The sequence below is a fragment of the Vigna unguiculata genome, chromosome 7, assembly GCF_004118075.2.
Source record: "Vigna unguiculata cultivar IT97K-499-35 chromosome 7, ASM411807v1, whole genome shotgun sequence".
Lineage (NCBI taxonomy): Eukaryota > Viridiplantae > Streptophyta > Magnoliopsida > Fabales > Fabaceae > Vigna > Vigna unguiculata.
In genome coordinates, this window is record NC_040285.1 from 31,645,108 (window position 1) to 31,663,341 (window position 18,234).

An 18,234-nucleotide genomic window follows, 5' to 3' on the forward strand; every position below is an offset into this window, starting at 1 on the left:
ATGTGGGCAAAACTAGTAAAAATGTGGTCTAAAAACATAGGTAAGGTATAAAATCAACATGTAAAATTGTTGTTTATTGTGAGAATTTTAAGCAACGGTTTTAAAAATATTGTCATACTAAAAACTGTTGTCTATTACCTATAGCTACACTCACCTATACCACGCCTAAAAAATTGTGGTCTAATCTTTAGACCACGATTTTTATAATTTATATCATAATTTTATGTTGTTATCTAAAGTGATTTTTGTTGTAGTGTGATAAATAAAAAAAAAGAAAAAACAATAAACAGTTTTATAAAAAATAGGTAAAAATAAACATTCATTTAAAAAAATTTAATAAATAATTATATTATAAAGGATAAAATTGGTATTATGAAATGTAGACACAAAAGAGATAATCTCTTTATATATTGTTATAGATATAGCTTTATGCAAAAGTTAGAACTCCCGAAGTGTTTATTTATATATATTTATTTAATTTTTTATTATTGATTAAAAAAGTTAAGAATGTGATTTGCATTTACAAAATCAACCACTTACTCTCTTTTTGACATAATAATAAATAAAGACTGCAAATTGTAGGTTTTAATTAACTTTTAATTCAAATTAAAGAAAAAAGACATACTTTAAAGGATTAAAAAAATGCAATTAATAAAAATGGATAACTTCAATGTTTTTCTTATTTTCTTATAATTGTCTTTCTCTTTAAAATTCCTTCGTATTATGTGATAAGTATTCAATGTTTTTTTTTATTTCTCAAATTCGAGCCGAGTTTATCAGTGCAGTAAGGGTTTTCAGTCCCGGTTATTTTTCACATTTTGCCTCGGGTCTGGAACTGAGATATATTGGGGCGAGGCCAAAATATACCCCTTTGGGCCTCGGTTATCACCCGAAGCCATATACCCACTTTTATGTCTCGGTTGTTTCAAAACTGGTGCCATATCCGCCATCAGTTTCTCCGGCAGCGATCTACTCTCCACCACTTCATCTCCGCAATCATCACTGATAAGAGCCTCAGTCCAGGGCAGATTCCATTTGAATGCCTCTTGTCTTTAACCAGCCTCATCAACCCAACCAAAAGACAATGGCTCCTGAAAATCTCCAACTTGAAATCCTTCCCTTTAATCAATGTCTCAATCACACCGCTCTCTTCCAGAACCGCACCACCCCTTTCCGCCTCTCTTCCCCTCGCCCCACCTTCTTCAAACCCACATCAATCAAATGCGCCACCCAACTCCACACCCAACCCCCACCCCTCACCCACGCCCAAGATCGCGTCTTCAACTTCGTCGCCGGCACCGCCACCCTCCTGGAAAAGGTTCTCCTTCGTGCCCAATCCGAGCTCTACAATTGGGGCGGATCCGGCATGAGCGTCATGGAAATGAGCCACCGCGGCAAGGAGTTTCTCTCCATAATCCAAAAGGCCGAATCGGATCTCCGCACCCTCCTCCAGATCCCGCCAGAGTATTCTGTCCTCTTCCTCCAGGGCGGCGCCACAACCCAGTTCGCCGTCGTGCTGCTCAATCTCTGCTCCCCTGACGACGTCGTCGACTTCATCGTCACGGGCTCCTCGGGCGACAAGGCCGCCAAGGAGGCGCAGAAGTACTGCAAACCCAACGTGATCTGGTTTGGGAAATCCGAAAAGTACACAAAGGTAACCATAGACCCCCTTTTGGCACCGGGTCTGCTTGGAGCAAGGCCAAACAGCTAACGTCCAACCACTTTTTGGCTTCGGGTCTTACTGGACCGAGGCCTATACCACTATTTGGCACCAGTTTTGGGCGAACCGGGGCCTATACCCCTTTTTGGCTTCGGGTATTTGGAGAACCGAGGCCTAAAATTTGGCTCTAATTGCAAAAATGTCACAGCGCCATTACATGCTTCGATTCCTGACCAACCGAGACATATAAGGCGAGGTAAAATGAGAATCTTGCACTAGTGTTTGTCTTTCATATTAAAAGTGTTATTTTTAATTTATAATTTAAAAATAATCCACTTATGGTCCTTATTGTGAAATGATTTTTAAAGATCAAAATTGATATAATTAGGGAGTCATAAAAAGAAATTTGAGAGATAAAAATAAACTTAACCTAATTTTAAGAGGTCAAAATGACATTTACGTCTGTTTTAATATAACATATTAAAGAATATTCAATAAAATACTAAAATATTCATAATTTCTCAACATGAAAATGAAACATAAAACCAAATCAGTAATTTTACTAAATATATAGATTTGATAGTGTTTTGACAAACACAAAAGAAAAAATTAACATAATTATCATATTTTCCCAATAACAAGATTATCAAACTGGGGAAAAAGCTTGCTTTACTAATCTTCAACAACATCATACTCTTCTCTCTACAGTTTGTAATTATGTAAACGGTTGACCTATTTATTAAACCAACCTAAAACATTCTCTAAGATTTTGACATTGAATAGAGTTCTATATACTTATATTTTTTATATAATATTTGTGAGGTGTAGAGTTGTGAATACACGAGAGATATAGTAAAAACTAAAGTATCGTACATCATGATTTGTGCCGTGTCATGACTTTAAAACGGAATAGTTATTGTTATTTTGATAAGAGAAATAAGATGCATAATTGAGAGAAAGAGGATGGAATGAAAGATTTAATTGAAAAGAAAACGGTGTCAAATTGTCAACCAAGGTTCCAATTTGAAGATAAAGTGAGTCATTTTATTCTTTTTCATGTTGGAAATTGTTGAAAGCGTCCGACACTAGATCAATGCTCGAACACTTGGCAAGTACCCACTTGTGCTTAATTATTATAAAAAGGAATAACACAACAATGTGTGCCCTACAATAAAAGAAGGAAAAGGCAGAATGGATATACGTACATTTCAATTTTATTCAACATTTCAAAAATTAAATAAAGAGATTTGATACTTTCAATACGTTTGACTTAATCCTTTCCAATGTAATATTATTATTGTGTTTCTATATGGGTAGGAGACACAAAATATCATCGTATCCTAATGAAATCATAAAATTTAACCACACAACCATCTAACAAAACATAAATCAAGTTCATTCTTCATTCGGTGCTCATAATATTCTTTCTATATTTTTAGGATTTTGGGTCCCTTTCTAAAGTTTAGAATGAAAAAAATGGGTCATTTTAGTTTGTTACTAACGTCAAAAAATAGGAATTAAAAACCTTATTTCACCTTCTTAGAAAAGTTGACTCACAACCAGTCAATTGGTTTTTTTCTTTTATAAATTATAATATGGTTGGTATATGCATACTCGATAGCTATGCTTTAAGCCAAGTTCGTTTATGAAAAAGGAAAGTTTTCAACGAAAAAAAAAATTAATTGCGAAAAAGATGAACAAAAAAATTGAATTTTGGAATTCATAAATATTTTAAACAAGTATAATAAATACTTTTAAGAAATAGGTGTTATTTATAAATCAAATTTACAAAATTAGTCTCTAAGATAAGATTCTTGTGAGTAGTTGATATATAATCTTCAACACTTTCATCATAACAAATTTCGTTAGGATAAATTTTAACATGATTTTGATATAATTTTAAAAGTATATTTTAAATATAATTTAGCCTTATAAAATCAAGTTATTGTAAGATGAGATTTATATTTGTTATAAATTTATTTATCTTATCTATATTTTATATGAGATCTCCGATAAATACATCAACCATGGGAATGGAAATTTAAATGAAAAAGAGAATGGTTTGAGTGAGAATTAAATCAAATTAATGAATTGAGAGAAGAAATCTCACGTTATAGACCATCAACTCAAGAACAAGACACATGGGAATGGAAGGGAGAGTAGACCAAAATTTTTACTATTAAGTAAGCTTATAACATCATATTTGGGAATTAAAAGCAATCCCTAGTACACTACACTTTGTTGGATGAGTGAGTTTGAATTGTGTGGTCACAAAAGATAATTTAGTTAAGAGAGAGGTGAAATTATCCTGCAATTTATGCACCTTGTGTGGTGTATTCGAAAAATCGGTTCAACGTCTTTTACAAATTTATTTTATGTTATATATAGATTATTAGATCTATCTTGGTAGGAGATGACCTTACGACACAATTGTATACATATATTCTTTGTAATATTTTGGGTCTATAAAGATGATAAGATGCATCTCATTTATGTTTTATCATATGCAGATTTGGATATTGCTTGAAGATTTGTATGTTGAAAAGAAGATTTAGTATTATAGGTTATTTTCTCATCTCTTTTGTTTTGATTAGTTTTGTACACGGGTTGAAACATTGCTAATGTCTCATTTTTTTACTTATATATTAGTTATTGCTGATAAAAAAACAAGACTAATAGTTTTCCAAAATTAAGTTTATCATAGATAAGATCTTGCACCTGCCAAATTATTGTAGAAGCATAGTATGTTGTTAGCTCCTACTCAAGCTCTATTTCCTTTCCAAGAATGTTGTTTAGATGTTGTTCGATTGCCCCTATGATATATATATTTTATGTCCAATGTCTCGGGGTGTCTTAGCTTTTGTACGTGAAAATTTTATCATTGTTTTGACAGGTTTTGGAGATGCACTGCATCTTTTCTCATCCTTTTGTAAATGGGTTAGAGCACCCCCTCAAGTGCTCTATTATTAATTTAATTTAATTCTTTGCCGATAAAAAAAAAAGATCTTGCACCGATATTATTAAGGATGTAAATAAAAAATATTTAATACTAAATTGGAAGTGTATAAATATAAATATTTTAAGACGTGTTTTGTCTAACTATAGTAATTAAATTTAAGGAAAATTACCTTATATCTCTTAAGTCCTTATATATAATGACCCTCATAACTCCCTTTAATTTTTTAATTACATACATACATGTCTTTCGCAGTTTACTATTAATCACATGTATTTAATTATCTAATAACCATCATGGTAATTAAAACTTAAACAAAACAAATAATGCAAACTAAAAATTAAAATCAGAAAATATAATTGAAGAATTTAATTATTATATAAAATATATTTTTATTTAACTATAAATTAGTATATTATTCAACATTTAATAATTATTTTCAGATTTTGACACCAGTAAAGGTATACACGGCTTTTTAGGGAGCTATATCTAAAGGTGATATGATTAACTCAATTGATAAATTTAAAATTTTAGAATTTTTTAATTTTGTATGTTATTGTGAGAAGGTGGAAAAAATTATCACAGTTGAGTAGAAAAAACCTTTGTTCAGTAATTAAGTGTGTTACTGAGAGAACAGCTAAAGGCTGTCCAGCTTATTCGTGATATATTTTAAAAAGATCTAGTTGAGAATACGTTACTGGTTTAATAGTTTATAATGATATTATGTATAAGCTTTTGATTGGTATGATGATAAAAATGGAGCAAGCAAAATCTAAAGGGATGAAATTCTTTTATGGATCGAATGTGACTCCAGAATTTTTGGTTTGTAATATAAAAAGACTAGAATCTTTTCATGAAGAAATATTAAAGGAGAAAAATAAAAAAGTATCGATAGATTAACTAATTTTACTATCTTACACACAAAAATGATTAATATTAGTTTGCATTAATGAAATCCTTGAAGGAAAAAGGAGCTGCATTATGATGACATTTGAAATTCTGAATTAGGAAAAACATGCATTCATTAACTGTTTATTTAAGGTTGAATGTCTTGTGTGTTTGTCTCTTAGTTGAAGGCAGGGTTTTAATCCTTTACAACACCAGAACTTGGACACGTAACGTCAAGATATAATCTGAATATTTGGTCGAAAGAGTTTTAGAATATTTTACCTCATTTCAAATCTTCTTAAGCTAGCTTCCTCTGATCAGCCACCAACTGTGAGGTGGAACATATATAGCCAAATAGTGGGAATATCTTACCGTGTTTTGAATATATTATTCGTCCTTCCTACCTTTCCACCTTCAATACAACAACAATTTCAAGCCCTAACCCTAATTAACCTCATATTTTGCAGAATAACTTAACATTTTTGTTCGATGCCAATTTTCTAACTTGAGAGATATATTAGAGTTCTAAACTACATAAATACCGGTAAATTGAATAAAAATATTCTGAGATATCCTTAAGGTTTTTCTTCTAAGTAACAAAAAAGAAGAAAGAAAAAAAAAAACTGAGCTACCCCAATTGGTTAAATGAAAGTAAAAGGTTTAAAAGAAGCTCCCTTTCATTGATAATGACTCCATTCTGTAAGCCATGCCTTTTATGGGAAAGACGACACTAATCTCCGCCACTACTTCTATCGATGAATCGGTACTTGACACCTAGAAAGTCTTTGGGGGAACCATGCTTTTTTTCTTATACTTTCTTTTTTTTCAAACACACCCTCGGAAAACAGATACCCTATAAAGACAGTCTAAGGAAAACGAGTGTTTTTTTGGTAGTTATCCTACCTACATACATATATAAAAGAATTTTCATGTGCTTTCAGTACAGGTTTGTTTGGTGTCCTACCCCATGTCTTCTACAGTAAAACAAGAGTCTGGGACAATGCATTGCATTCTTAATCTTTCCTAAGACCAGTACATATAATTCAAGATATTTTATGTGGTGCTACCATGCATGTTGTTTACGGTCAAAAGGAAAAAGAAAAGTAGAGCGCTCAAAGTAGAAGAGATAAGATTTTTTTAAGATAACTCTGTTAATGTTTAGCTGGAAAGGGTAAACAAAAGATCCAAATTTTTGAATAAGTTATAATGGCTCCTGCTAAAATTCATAATTATCTTATCTTTTTAAGAAATTAGTTTCGTATTTAGTACTTACAACACGTTTTTTCTCATTTTAGAAGATTTCATATTACTCTCTGTTTTTAATGAAATATAGATTACTTTGTTTTGTTTATCCGAAGTTGTACTTTACAATTATACGGATAATTGATGTATGATATGTAATTTTAGTTGGCCAGCTTTATTCTCGGGCAATTGCGTGTGTAAAAAAAGGTTTTCACTTTTTACTTTATTATTCAGATATTTTCGGGTAGCTCTATCCAAAATAAAGTACATGCTCACTGACTTTGATTACATAATGAGAAAGGTCGTCACTTCACATCTATTAAGGTAGTTTAACATTCATATCACAGCTATGTCCATTACATTTTTCATTTTCTTTCTAATAGATGTATCAATTTCTGTTACTCCAAACTGCACATAAGAATAAAACAAAAACAAAAACATGATTGATAATATAAATATATATACATTCCTAGAACTTATAGAATAAATTTAAAAAATGTTTAGTGATTCTCTTAATGACGATGGTAAAAAAGGAAAATAATGGAGTGGAAGCTACAGAAAAGGCATTACACATTTTCATACTTTGAGGACAAGTGGATATTATGAATTCAGATATTGGGCCCCGAAGGTGTTTTGATTATTAGTATTATTACAAACCTTTTCCCAGAAACTTTAAAAATCTGCATACTTTTTTTCACAGAAAAGATAAGGAATCAAATAAATGCCCTCCACACACGTGGCCGGGTTGAATGCAATGCATGATATCCATCCATCCATCCATCAACAATACATTTCCCGTTGTAAAGGTAAAACCCAAAAGGAAAAATTAGCAGATACCAAAACCCATTCTTTTTTAGTATTATTATTCTTATTATTATCTTATATTTGAGCATAGCCAACAGATTACAAAACAAAAACATGATTGAACAGCAAACAACAGTAGTGACAGCAACACCGAAACAGTAGCCGCAGATGGTGGTCTCTCTTCCTAAGACTATATATTGTGTTATCGTTCAATCACATCCTTGTGTGCTTCTCGTGCCTAGCTTCCCCACTTTATACATACACCTGTTCTCTCATGTGACTCTACAAACCTCTTCTTTCTCCTTTCTACTCCTCCTTCTCTCTAATTCATACACACTTACCATCTCTTCTTTCATATCTCACTGGATCACTAACTTCTGAGATGATGCCCCCTGAGCAAGAAACCACTATTGCAGCAAACATTCCACCCATATCAACCCGACCAGAGACCAGCTCGGTCCATCATGAACCAGAAGCTTCTGCTACTAACAAAATCAAACCAAGTTTGGAATTGGATGATAATGGCATTCCCTCGCAGCATCACACTCACCCAACTCCACCACCACCACCAAGATTATCCGTTCTTCACCAATCCTTGCGCCCCATTACCCTCAAAGTACTCATCCATCTCCTCTCTCCTCATCATATATATTTATATGTTACATTTGTTTTTATCTTATTTCATAGCTTCAAATATTTGTCCAAATATATATATGATTAATATGAAGAAAGCATGAAATAATAGATGGTTGTAACAAGAATATTTCTCTAATCACTGTAAATTGGTCTATCTTGTGTGGTGTAGTTCGAAGACGTGTCCTACACTATAACCTACGCGAGCCAGAAGAAGAAGGGTTGCGTTTTACGTAATGAGTCCAAGCTGAGAAGAAAGGTGCTGAGCGGCGTGACCGGAGTAGCGAATCCCGGCGAGTTAACGGCAATGCTGGGTCCCTCGGGGAGCGGCAAGACGACCCTCTTAACCGCCCTGGCGGGGAGGCTTGCCGGAAAAGTGTCCGGCACGATAACGTACAACGGACACAGCGACAGCTCCTTCGTGAAACGCAAGGTTGGGTTCGTTCCCCAAGACGACGTTCTCTACCCTCACCTCACAGTGTTGGAGACTCTCACTTACGCAGCTCTATTGAGGCTACCCAAGAGTTTGAGCAGAGAAGAGAAGAAGGAGCACGCGGAGATGGTGATCGTGGAGCTTGGCCTCACACGGTGCCGTAATAGCCCCGTTGGAGGATGCATGGCTCTATTCCGGGGCATTTCGGGTGGGGAACGGAAACGGGTCAGTATCGGGCAGGAGATGTTAGTCAACCCGAGTTTGTTGTTCGTCGATGAGCCAACTTCGGGTTTGGACTCCACAACGGCCCAACTTATTGTGTCCGTGCTCCGCGGGCTCGCCCGGGCGGGTCGGACCGTAGTCACCACCATCCACCAGCCTTCCAGCCGGTTGTATAGGATGTTTGATAAGGTGGTGGTTTTGTCTGACGGGTACCCGATTTATAGCGGGCATGCGGATCGGGTCATGGACTATCTCGGATCCATTGGGTATGTCCCGGCTTTCAATTTCATGAACCCGGCAGATTTCCTCCTTGACCTTGCTAATGGTAAGTACCAAGTTCATCCTTTTTATTTTGAGTAAAAAGTAATGCATGGTTAAACATGATTTTAAAACATATGATGTTATACTTGTTTAAATTTTTACCTGTCGAGTGAGTTAGGGTTAAACTAAACATGATGATTGATTAGATTAGATTAGATTTAATATAAAGTACAGTGAGAAGTGTGTGGTGACATTAATGCTGGCCACAAATTTTTTAATATGTGGTATGGTGAGGGGAATTTGTTTCGAAAGTCTGTCAATGGGGCACTGAACATGTCTTTATGACTTTGAAAACCGAAACGTTGCTGTTTTTTATTTCTGTGATGCGAAAGGAAATTTTGGGAGTTTGTGGATGTCAACTTCACGAAACAAGATTGACTCTTGAGATTTTACACTTGTCGTAAGCTGGGTAGGTGAGGGTTCCTTTTCAGATTTTAAATAATGGAGGTGTCTAAAGATTGAGGATTTTATCTGAACTCATGAACCATTGTCAAGGCGGCGACACCTGGTAACAATGGGTCATTAGAAGCAGTAAATTGATAAGACTTTACTATCAGAGAAAGTTATTCATCCCCTTTTGTGTTGGCATACATCAATACTGAACAAACTTTATGTAATCTTTTTTATTTTAATAACCACACACAAACGTTATCTAAAAAAAATGTTAAAGGTGTTTGGAATGGTCCGATTCTCATGGTGGCCTGATAAAGTTTTTGTGAAAGATATAGGTGCGGTCTGGGTTTAATTAGAGTTGATTTGTGTTTATTGTCTTTCATTTACCTTCAAATATTTTTTATGAATGCTTGTAAAAAACAATTCTTTTTTTATCCTTGCATAAGTGCTTGCTATTCTTTTTCTTCTTTGAATAAAGAGTCGTTACTTTTACCCTCACGCTTGCTGCTGTGGTACTTTTTCTTCAAGGCAAAAGATGTTTCTGTCAGCGCAATTTTAGGCATCAATTTAATCAACAACCTAACAACCATGGACTCTTTAAGCCAGTGTTGCTGATGATGTAGCCATCCAACTTTAATTCTAAAACTAGATGAGACATTAAACTGAATTCACTAGAATTGCACAAGATATCTGAATTGACGAGTAGTCGTTGGATGTCTTGTAATATTTGGTCACATAAGTAACATCGTTTGTTGGATTGGAATTGGATTTGTTGAAAGGCATGGTGACGAGCTCTAATACTTTGGTTGGATTCTGTGGTTTGGCAGGCATAGTTGCTGATGTGAAACATGATGATCAGATAGACCACCATGAGGATCAAGCTTCAGTGAAACAGTCCCTAATTTCATCCTTTAAGAAGAACTTATACCCTGCTCTTAAAGAAGACATTCAGCAAAATAACAGTGACCCTCTGGCTTCTACGTCAGGAACACCTAGACGTAAGTGAAATTTTCTTTCTCTCTTGATGTTGACAACAGTTAGTTATACATAACACCATGACTAAATGGTCATTGCTTATGCCCGGTAGGCTCTGATAACCAATGGAGTACCAGCTGGTGGGAGCAATTCAGGGTGCTTCTTAAGAGAGGTTTACAAGAGAGGAGGCATGAATCTTTTTCTGGTTTAAGGATTTTCCAGGTCCTGTCTGTATCCTTTCTCTCAGGACTTTTGTGGTGGCACTCTGATGCTGCACATGTACAAGATCAGGTATTTTATTTATGAACTATATTCTTGTGTCAGTTATTAAAAACTCACTACAAAGTGATTCAGTGGAACTTATAACAATATAACCCTTGTAACAGGTGGGACTCCTTTTCTTCTTCTCCATCTTCTGGGGATTCTTCCCTCTCTTCAATGCCATCTTTGCATTTCCACTGGAGAGGCCAATGCTAATAAAGGAAAGATCTTCGGGGATGTACCAACTCTCCTCGTATTATGTTGCCAGAATGGTGGGGGACTTACCAATGGAGCTAGTGCTTCCTACCATATTTGTAACTATTTCCTATTGGATGGGTGGACTTAAGCCTTCGTTGGTCACATTTGTGTTAACCCTCTTGATCATGCTTTTCAATGTGCTGGTGTCTCAAGGAATAGGCCTAGCACTTGGTGCCATCCTCATGGATGTGAAGCAAGCCACAACTCTAGCTTCGGTGACCATGCTGGTGTTTCTCTTGGCCGGTGGTTACTATATTCAGCAGATGCCTGCTTTTATAGCTTGGTTGAAGTACATTTCTTTCAGTCACTACTGCTATAAGCTTCTGGTAGCAGTGCAGTATCCAATAAATGAGGTGTATGAGTGTGGACCAGGGTTACATTGTAGAGTGAGAGATTTCCCAGCAATAAAGTGTCTTGAGCTTGGTGATAACATGTGGGGTGAAGTGGCTGCATTGACTGTAATGTTAATTGGATACAGAATTGCAGCATATCTAGCCTTGAGGATGGGGCAGCCTCACTGACTAAAGACTTAACAAATTAGAGACCCTGTTACTTATTTCATGTTTGGTTGTTCGAATATCTTAAGCCCTGTTGATTAACATAAATGAAGCGACCAAAATTTGTTGAATATATATTCCAATTTTTTTTATGGAGAACAACCCGTATACTCCATCTAGTGTATTAGTTATCAAGAGGGCAATGGTTTGTTGCTGCCATCAAAAAGGTGATTCTAGATCTTCTTTGACACAGTTCTTGTAGCAACTTGTAACCTATTATTAAGAAGTATGTATTTGGCCTTGTTTATCTATCAGACCAGCACTCCATTCTTCATTCTTTATGTAATTTTTTTTACTTCTTTATGTTCTGTTATGTCTTACACTCCTACATCAAGGAACCCTTCATCATATATGAAGTTTAATCTATTATGTAAAAAAGAATGAATGCACAGATAAAGTCTTCATGTATTATCCTGGACAAGTTAAAGGTCCTTCCAATTTTGGGCTTCTTTGATCACATACAGATTTCAACTTAAAACTAGTTGAGATGAATTTGTACAAAAGACATAAAAATGTAGGCAGAGACAACGCAAGACTTCTCAAGAATCACAAATTATACACTAATCAATGCAGATATAACTTAAAAGAAAAAGTTTGTTTTCCCACTAACAAATTCGTGCATAAATATAGAAAAAAAAAACGCAAAACAAGTATATTTGTTACCTCCGGTCCACTTTATATTTTATAGCAAATCAATCTCATTCGTTAACAGAAAAAAAAAAAAGGTACAAACAATTAATTTATCTGTTGTTAATTCTTGGAATATGTCAGGCACAAATACTTTTGCTATTGCCTAATATATATATATATATATATATATATATATATATATATATATATATATATATATATATATAGCTGTTATCAAAGGAAGAAATACCAGTCTTCTAGAAGGGTTCTGATAAAACAGCATATGAATGATGCAGGCCTCAACATGTGAAACCAAATTGTAGAATATGAATCCAATAATATCTGCTGCCTAACTAAGATAAAGCATAAGATGCTGCAGCATTATCCCTCCATTAGCTCATAGTTGAGTTTATTCCATTGGTTTCTGGCAATTTGGTGTAACTATGCTTAAACTCTGCTATAAATTGATGTATGGTGTAGTGTTAAAACCTGAGACTAGGAGAAGTGTTTGCTTAGAAGAGTAGTGTAAGATGGCATCACTCAAAGCTGAGAAACCTGTTGAGAAATCTCACTCTGCAGGGCAGGTCAAGAAAGATGCTTCTGCAAAACCTAGTTCAGGCAATCCCAAAGCCCCACCCTCCAAACCAGCTCCAAAGAAAACTTCAACCCAGACAAGGAAGAAGGTATTTATATATGTGTGAATATATATATATATATATATATATATATATATATATATATATATATATATATATATATATATATATATATATATATATATATATATATATATATATATATATATATATATATAAACAAATTCTTTTCAAGTTCATTTCATGTAATCATGTATCTCAGTTTGGAAAGTGATGATTTCACAACATAGCCTACAACAATGAAAGCATGCATGCATGCATGCGTGATTTTCCTTAATTTAGTTCTCTATGGCACTGATCGAATAGTCTTTTTCATGCTTTTTCAGGGAAGCAGCAATAAATAAGCTGAAGATGTATGAAAGAATGAGTAATAGGAATGGTCTTGGAATTATGGGAAGACTTGATAAGGTTACTGTTATGTGGTGCTTTTCAAACATGTTTTTAAGCAGTGCTGCTGTTTATAGACTCTGTACTACTTGCTTATGTTAATTTCGTGTCATGTGCAAGCTGTCTTGGCCTGATAAATAAAAGATATACTTATATTGTATAACCATGTTCATCAAGCACAAATTCTCTTTAATTTTGACTATCTTTTTCTCTCACACACCCGTGTAGATATAAAATACCTGTCATACTTTATAATTTTTCTTTCAGACTCCTTTTTTTTATTAAGTTTTAAATTACAAATACTTTTTTTTAGCAAAAAAGTATTATAAAAACAATTTTATTGCTGAAATGAATGAAAATAGCCAATAAAAAATTAGTTGTTCTTTGTAAGTATAAAGACTAGCGTAAATAGAATGAAAAATAAATAAGACCCGCAACCGGCCCAAGAAGACAAAAAACAGAAACGTAAACCGTCCACAGAATAAACTAATGTGAGAAAAAAAAAATCCTGTCATGTTTGATTGCTCCTTCCTTGTGTATTAAAACTGATGAAATTGGATGCGTAATTAAAAAATATTTCTGTTGAACTTTAGAAATAAATAAACACTTCAAAATTTTAGTTTCGTTCTAATTAAATATTAAACTTTCTTTCTATAAATGAATATCTCAAAATTTTATTTCATTTTAATTAATCCTTAATTTTTTTATCCGTTTTACAGATAAACACCTTAACTAATCCGCTCAATTTACGAAATTTGAAATTTGCCTCGTCTTGAGCGGACTTGTAAATGACAGTTTCTTCGTGCAGCTTCATAAGCTTCTTCCTAAACTCCATACAAATAAATTTCCTATTTTAACCTTTCTGAAATGTACGTGGTAGTTGTTTTTTAGCTTTCGGATGATTATGCAATTTGGGAACTAATTTTTCTCTTACAAAGGCTTATTGTAAAATTTAAAAATTAATATTCTAGAAAAAAGTTTTAAAATTTAAAATAATTTTTAATTTTGAATTGTGTAATTAAAAAAAGAAAAAAGAAATTATATATAGGTGCATGAAGAAATTTATAGAGGTGTGGGAAAAACTGACCCTCTAATGGGATGGAACAATCAAACATATGGATCAGGCCCAATCAAACCACATGTTAAAATTGATTTTTGGCTGAGGCCAATTGCTTCGTGCACCCATCAATTTCTTCCTGAAATATAAGAAAACATTTAAATACCCTTTATCACTCCATAACAACCCCACTTCCATCTTTTGAATTGATAGAGTGCAGAGGAAGCAATTGCCTTGGATGAGTTCGGGCAAATATGAGTTTAAAAGGGTTAATGAAAAATATTGGAATGGATATTGTGGGACAGATTCGATTTAAAATTTTACTAAGATCATCAAACATAATAACTAATTATCTTTTATTTTAAATTTGGGCTTAAGAAAATATAAAATAACATTACTGGCCACAATTACTACAAAACAATATATTTTTATTAAATAATACTGGGTAATTAGTATTATAATTTTAAATGGTCCTCTAGAAAAACAGTTCTAACTTTGTGCTTTCAGATGAATCTGAAATCTGGTTCAACTAAACTTAAATGGTTGATTTGCTAGTTTCAATTAAAATATAGATTTCCAATAGATTGGATTTTTTGTTTAGACTTGAATATTTAAAGCAATAATATTATTTCGAGAAGAATTATATTCGAAAAATTATGGTAAGCTTATGACTTATAATTACAAGTAAATAAGTTTTGTGTACAAAGTTCATTAATAATTAAATACGCAATCAACTATTGCTATAATAAAAAAAAAAAAAAAACCTCATATCCCTTTCAATAATTTTACAACAAAAACATTTTCTTATATAATTCACATACAAATTAGTCCTTCGTCCAATTACAGTAGTTTTTAATAACTTTCAAATTAAATTTTCCAATAAAAAGAAAAACTCATGTAGTTACAAATGTATATCCTATAATGATTGTTAATTAATTTATTTTGGATATTTTGAGCAAGATGGCATCCTAAAGGGTGAGAAAGACCTAAAATGGAGGGTACCCCAAAGCCAAAGCTAGAAATGGTGCATCCAAGTGTCCAACTTCTAAATCAACTCTCAAGAAACTTCCTCCCAAGCCTTCCAAGAAAAGTATCTCTACTTTTTCATAACAGTGACACATTAAATCCTCTGATATATATGTATTGGCCTTTTATATATGATGATTATTCTCTAGTTATGCTAGATATGACTAAATGATAAATTTTCGTCTCTATTTTATGTTTGGCTGTTCATTTAGGGAAGAGACGGAAACCATAATAACTAAAGCGCTGCCCACAAAGCCTTATTTAGTGATTGAAATGGTTTCAAACAATAAAAGGATTATGTAAAGAGTGTAAATTCTTTTATAATATCATATTATATAATTACTTTTAACACAATTTCTTAATATTTAATATATATATATATATATATATAGATCCTTTTAACATCACTCTATAGTTATCGAAAAGATAAAGTAACTTTGTTCTTGTGAAAATTAATATCTAGAAGAAGTATTATGAAATGAAGTTTAAGCTGTTTTTTTAAGAGATTTAGGGATAAAAATAATTGAATTTAAAAGTATAATTTGTGAAAATAGGTGAGTGTTGTGTGATAAATTAAAATTAAAATTTAATTTAAAGAAAATGTGGTAGATTAAAAATTAAATTCAATTAAAACATGATTATCGGCACTTTAAAATTATATTTAGACGAGTAAAATTTATTTTGTAAAAATATTTAAATAAATAATTGAAAAAAATATTTTAATAAAAATATAATATATTTAAAAAATTTTGATAAATATTTTTTTAATTATTATTATATATAATTTTAAAAATATAAATAAGTTGAAACTACGAGTGATTTTTGTCATCACCCAAAAATTTCACAATTGAGGAGAAATAAAAAATAAGTCAATTTCACAATTTTTCTTCTAACACAAAAAAGCCCTATAACGTCACCCATATAACGTCTGTCCAGAAAAAGTCCCACGTTAAAAATAATCGGTGGCATTTTTGTAAATTATTTGACTTTTTTAACGTTTGCTCATTTCAACACAGACGTAATTTAACGTCTGACCCACAGTACCCCAATGTTATGTAAAAATTAACGTCTGAGCTCTCTGTCCCCGACTTAATTTAACGTCTGACCTACTCTGCCCCGACTTAATTTAACGTCTGACCCCTTCTGCACAGACGTTAAGTAACCTTTGACCACGCAGCCTCGACATTAATTTTTGAGTTTTCTCTACGCGAAACGCATAAACCCTAATTGTTTCGTCACGCCACCAATTTTTCGCAAAGCTTCTCCATCGGCAACCACCATTCCGAGCTCTTCCAGGTAATTTTTGAATGTTTTTCACCACCAAATTTGTTGGGATTTGATTATGGATTGATTTTAGGCGTTTTGAACCGAATATTTTCCGTTTCCATCCTCATTTGCAGTGTTTCGCGATCCTTCCCGTCGGTGACCATTATTCCAACCTCCTCTAGGTGAGTTTCGAACATTTTTCACCACCAAACTAGTTAGTATTTGATTGTGGGTTGATTTTAGGCGTTTTCAATCGAATATTATGCGTTTTCATCCCCATTTGCTTCGTTTTGAGATTATTTTACTTGTTATCTCTTTTTCATTGTATGTATGTAATTGCTTGTATTTTTTATTTGCAATTATAATTTTTATCTTAGACTATTTTTTTTTTAGTTTTTTTGGCCTATTTCTTTTTTAATTGAATTTTTATAATAATATTTGTAAAATTACGAAATAAAATTATATTTATTGTTATTTGTAAAATTGGACTAATTGTATTTGATTTTTTAATATTATTGTTGCATTAATTTTTATTTTATGTATGTAGATTTATTATAGATTCAATGTGGACCAAGGTCGATCTGCCGTATATGGATTCATTGAACCTCAAACCATTCAACCTTCAGGAAACTCACATGACCACATCAAACTTTATTTGCAAACATGGATGGTTGAGTCAAATAGAGAAATCTACTTTGCGCCATACATTGATGCGTATGTTTTTTTCTAGTAATATTTTATGAAGTATTATTAATTATTTCTGCTAAGTACTTGTGATTAACGGTAGGTATCATTGGCAACTATGTGTCATCATTCCAAGACAATGCACGGTTGTATGGTTTTATTTATGTCATAGGAAGATTCCATCTGCTTTGAAAAACATGTTACAAGAGTAAGTATTAATTTTTTTCAATCATAACCTATGTATCTACTTAGTTATAAAAACTAACATATGTTTTATGTTTCCAAAATTTCATTAGAATTGTGAGTAAGCCTAGAGGCCAACAACTTAAAGTATTATATTCAAAGGTTAGAACTCATTTAGTTTAAAGTTCTTAATTTTTGTATGTCAACTTATGATTTTGATATGTGTTTATTTTATTTGTAATGTTTAGTGTAACAAGCAAGAAGATTAATGGAAATTGTGTATATTAGTTTAGAATATATGTTGAAACTTAAGTGTTATTAGATATAACTGTAACTCCATAATTGTGCTGAAATTATTATGAAACTGTTCTGAGAATTTGCTAATTTTCAGGTGTGGGAATGTTGTAAAAACAACCAAATTAAAGAAAAAAACAGAGCAGATTGACGTCTGGTGGTGCTCTGACAGACATTATTTAACGTCTGAGCTTACTGTGGCCGACGTTATTTAACGTCTATCAGCGCCCAACAGAAGTCAAATTACTCTGTTTTTTTGTTCCATTTAGCGCGAAAATTGACGTATACTGCTTTTAATGTCGGATCCCTATTGCCCTGACGTTAAGTGAGGTCTGTTTTGTTTTCTGACATTGTTTTAATGTTACCCAGTACAACGTCAATATTTAGACAGACATTAAAAGTCAAAAATATCATACGTTAAAAGATTTTTTTGTGTTAATATCATTCT

General features: G+C 32.9%; 2 protein-coding genes and 1 long non-coding RNA gene across 3 annotated transcripts; all 3 read left to right on the plus strand.

Moving 5' to 3' along the window:
* The first annotated feature begins 1,084 nt into the window (after positions 1-1,084).
* Positions 1,085-1,711, plus strand: LOC114191398 (phosphoserine aminotransferase 1, chloroplastic-like). Its single transcript, XM_028080569.1, has one exon. It carries the CDS (start codon positions 1,085-1,087, stop codon positions 1,709-1,711), a length of 627 nt encoding a protein of 208 aa, XP_027936370.1.
* Positions 1,712-7,677: 5,966 nt separating this feature from the next.
* Positions 7,678-11,907, plus strand: LOC114192382 (ABC transporter G family member 21-like). Its single transcript, XM_028082089.1, has 5 exons — positions 7,678-8,166; positions 8,356-9,163; positions 10,380-10,550; positions 10,640-10,818; positions 10,914-11,907. The coding sequence occupies exons 1-5, from the start codon at positions 7,933-7,935 to the stop codon at positions 11,565-11,567; spliced, it is 2,046 nt and encodes a 681-aa protein (XP_027937890.1). The 5' UTR covers positions 7,678-7,932; the 3' UTR covers positions 11,568-11,907.
* A 630-nt stretch (positions 11,908-12,537) lies between these two features.
* On the plus strand, positions 12,538-13,459 carry LOC114192203. Its single transcript, XR_003606071.1, has 2 exons — positions 12,538-12,916; positions 13,216-13,459. It is a non-coding gene; the product is annotated as an uncharacterized LOC114192203 (long non-coding RNA).
* Positions 13,460-18,234: the final 4,775 nt, after the last annotated feature.

Excerpts from the sequence above, each read along its gene's own strand:
- LOC114191398 (XM_028080569.1), top strand. The coding sequence starts at position 1,085 with ATGGCTCCTGAAAATCTCCAACTTGAAATCCTTCCCTTTAATCAATGT.
- LOC114192382 (XM_028082089.1), top strand. The coding sequence starts at position 7,933 with ATGATGCCCCCTGAGCAAGAAACCACTATTGCAGCAAACATTCCACCC. Across the intron at positions 10,551-10,639 it reads TACGTCAGGAACACCTAGAC|GCTCTGATAACCAATGGAGT; the intron begins GTAAGTGAAATT and ends TATGCCCGGTAG. Across the intron at positions 10,819-10,913 it reads CTGCACATGTACAAGATCAG|GTGGGACTCCTTTTCTTCTT; the intron begins GTATTTTATTTA and ends CCCTTGTAACAG.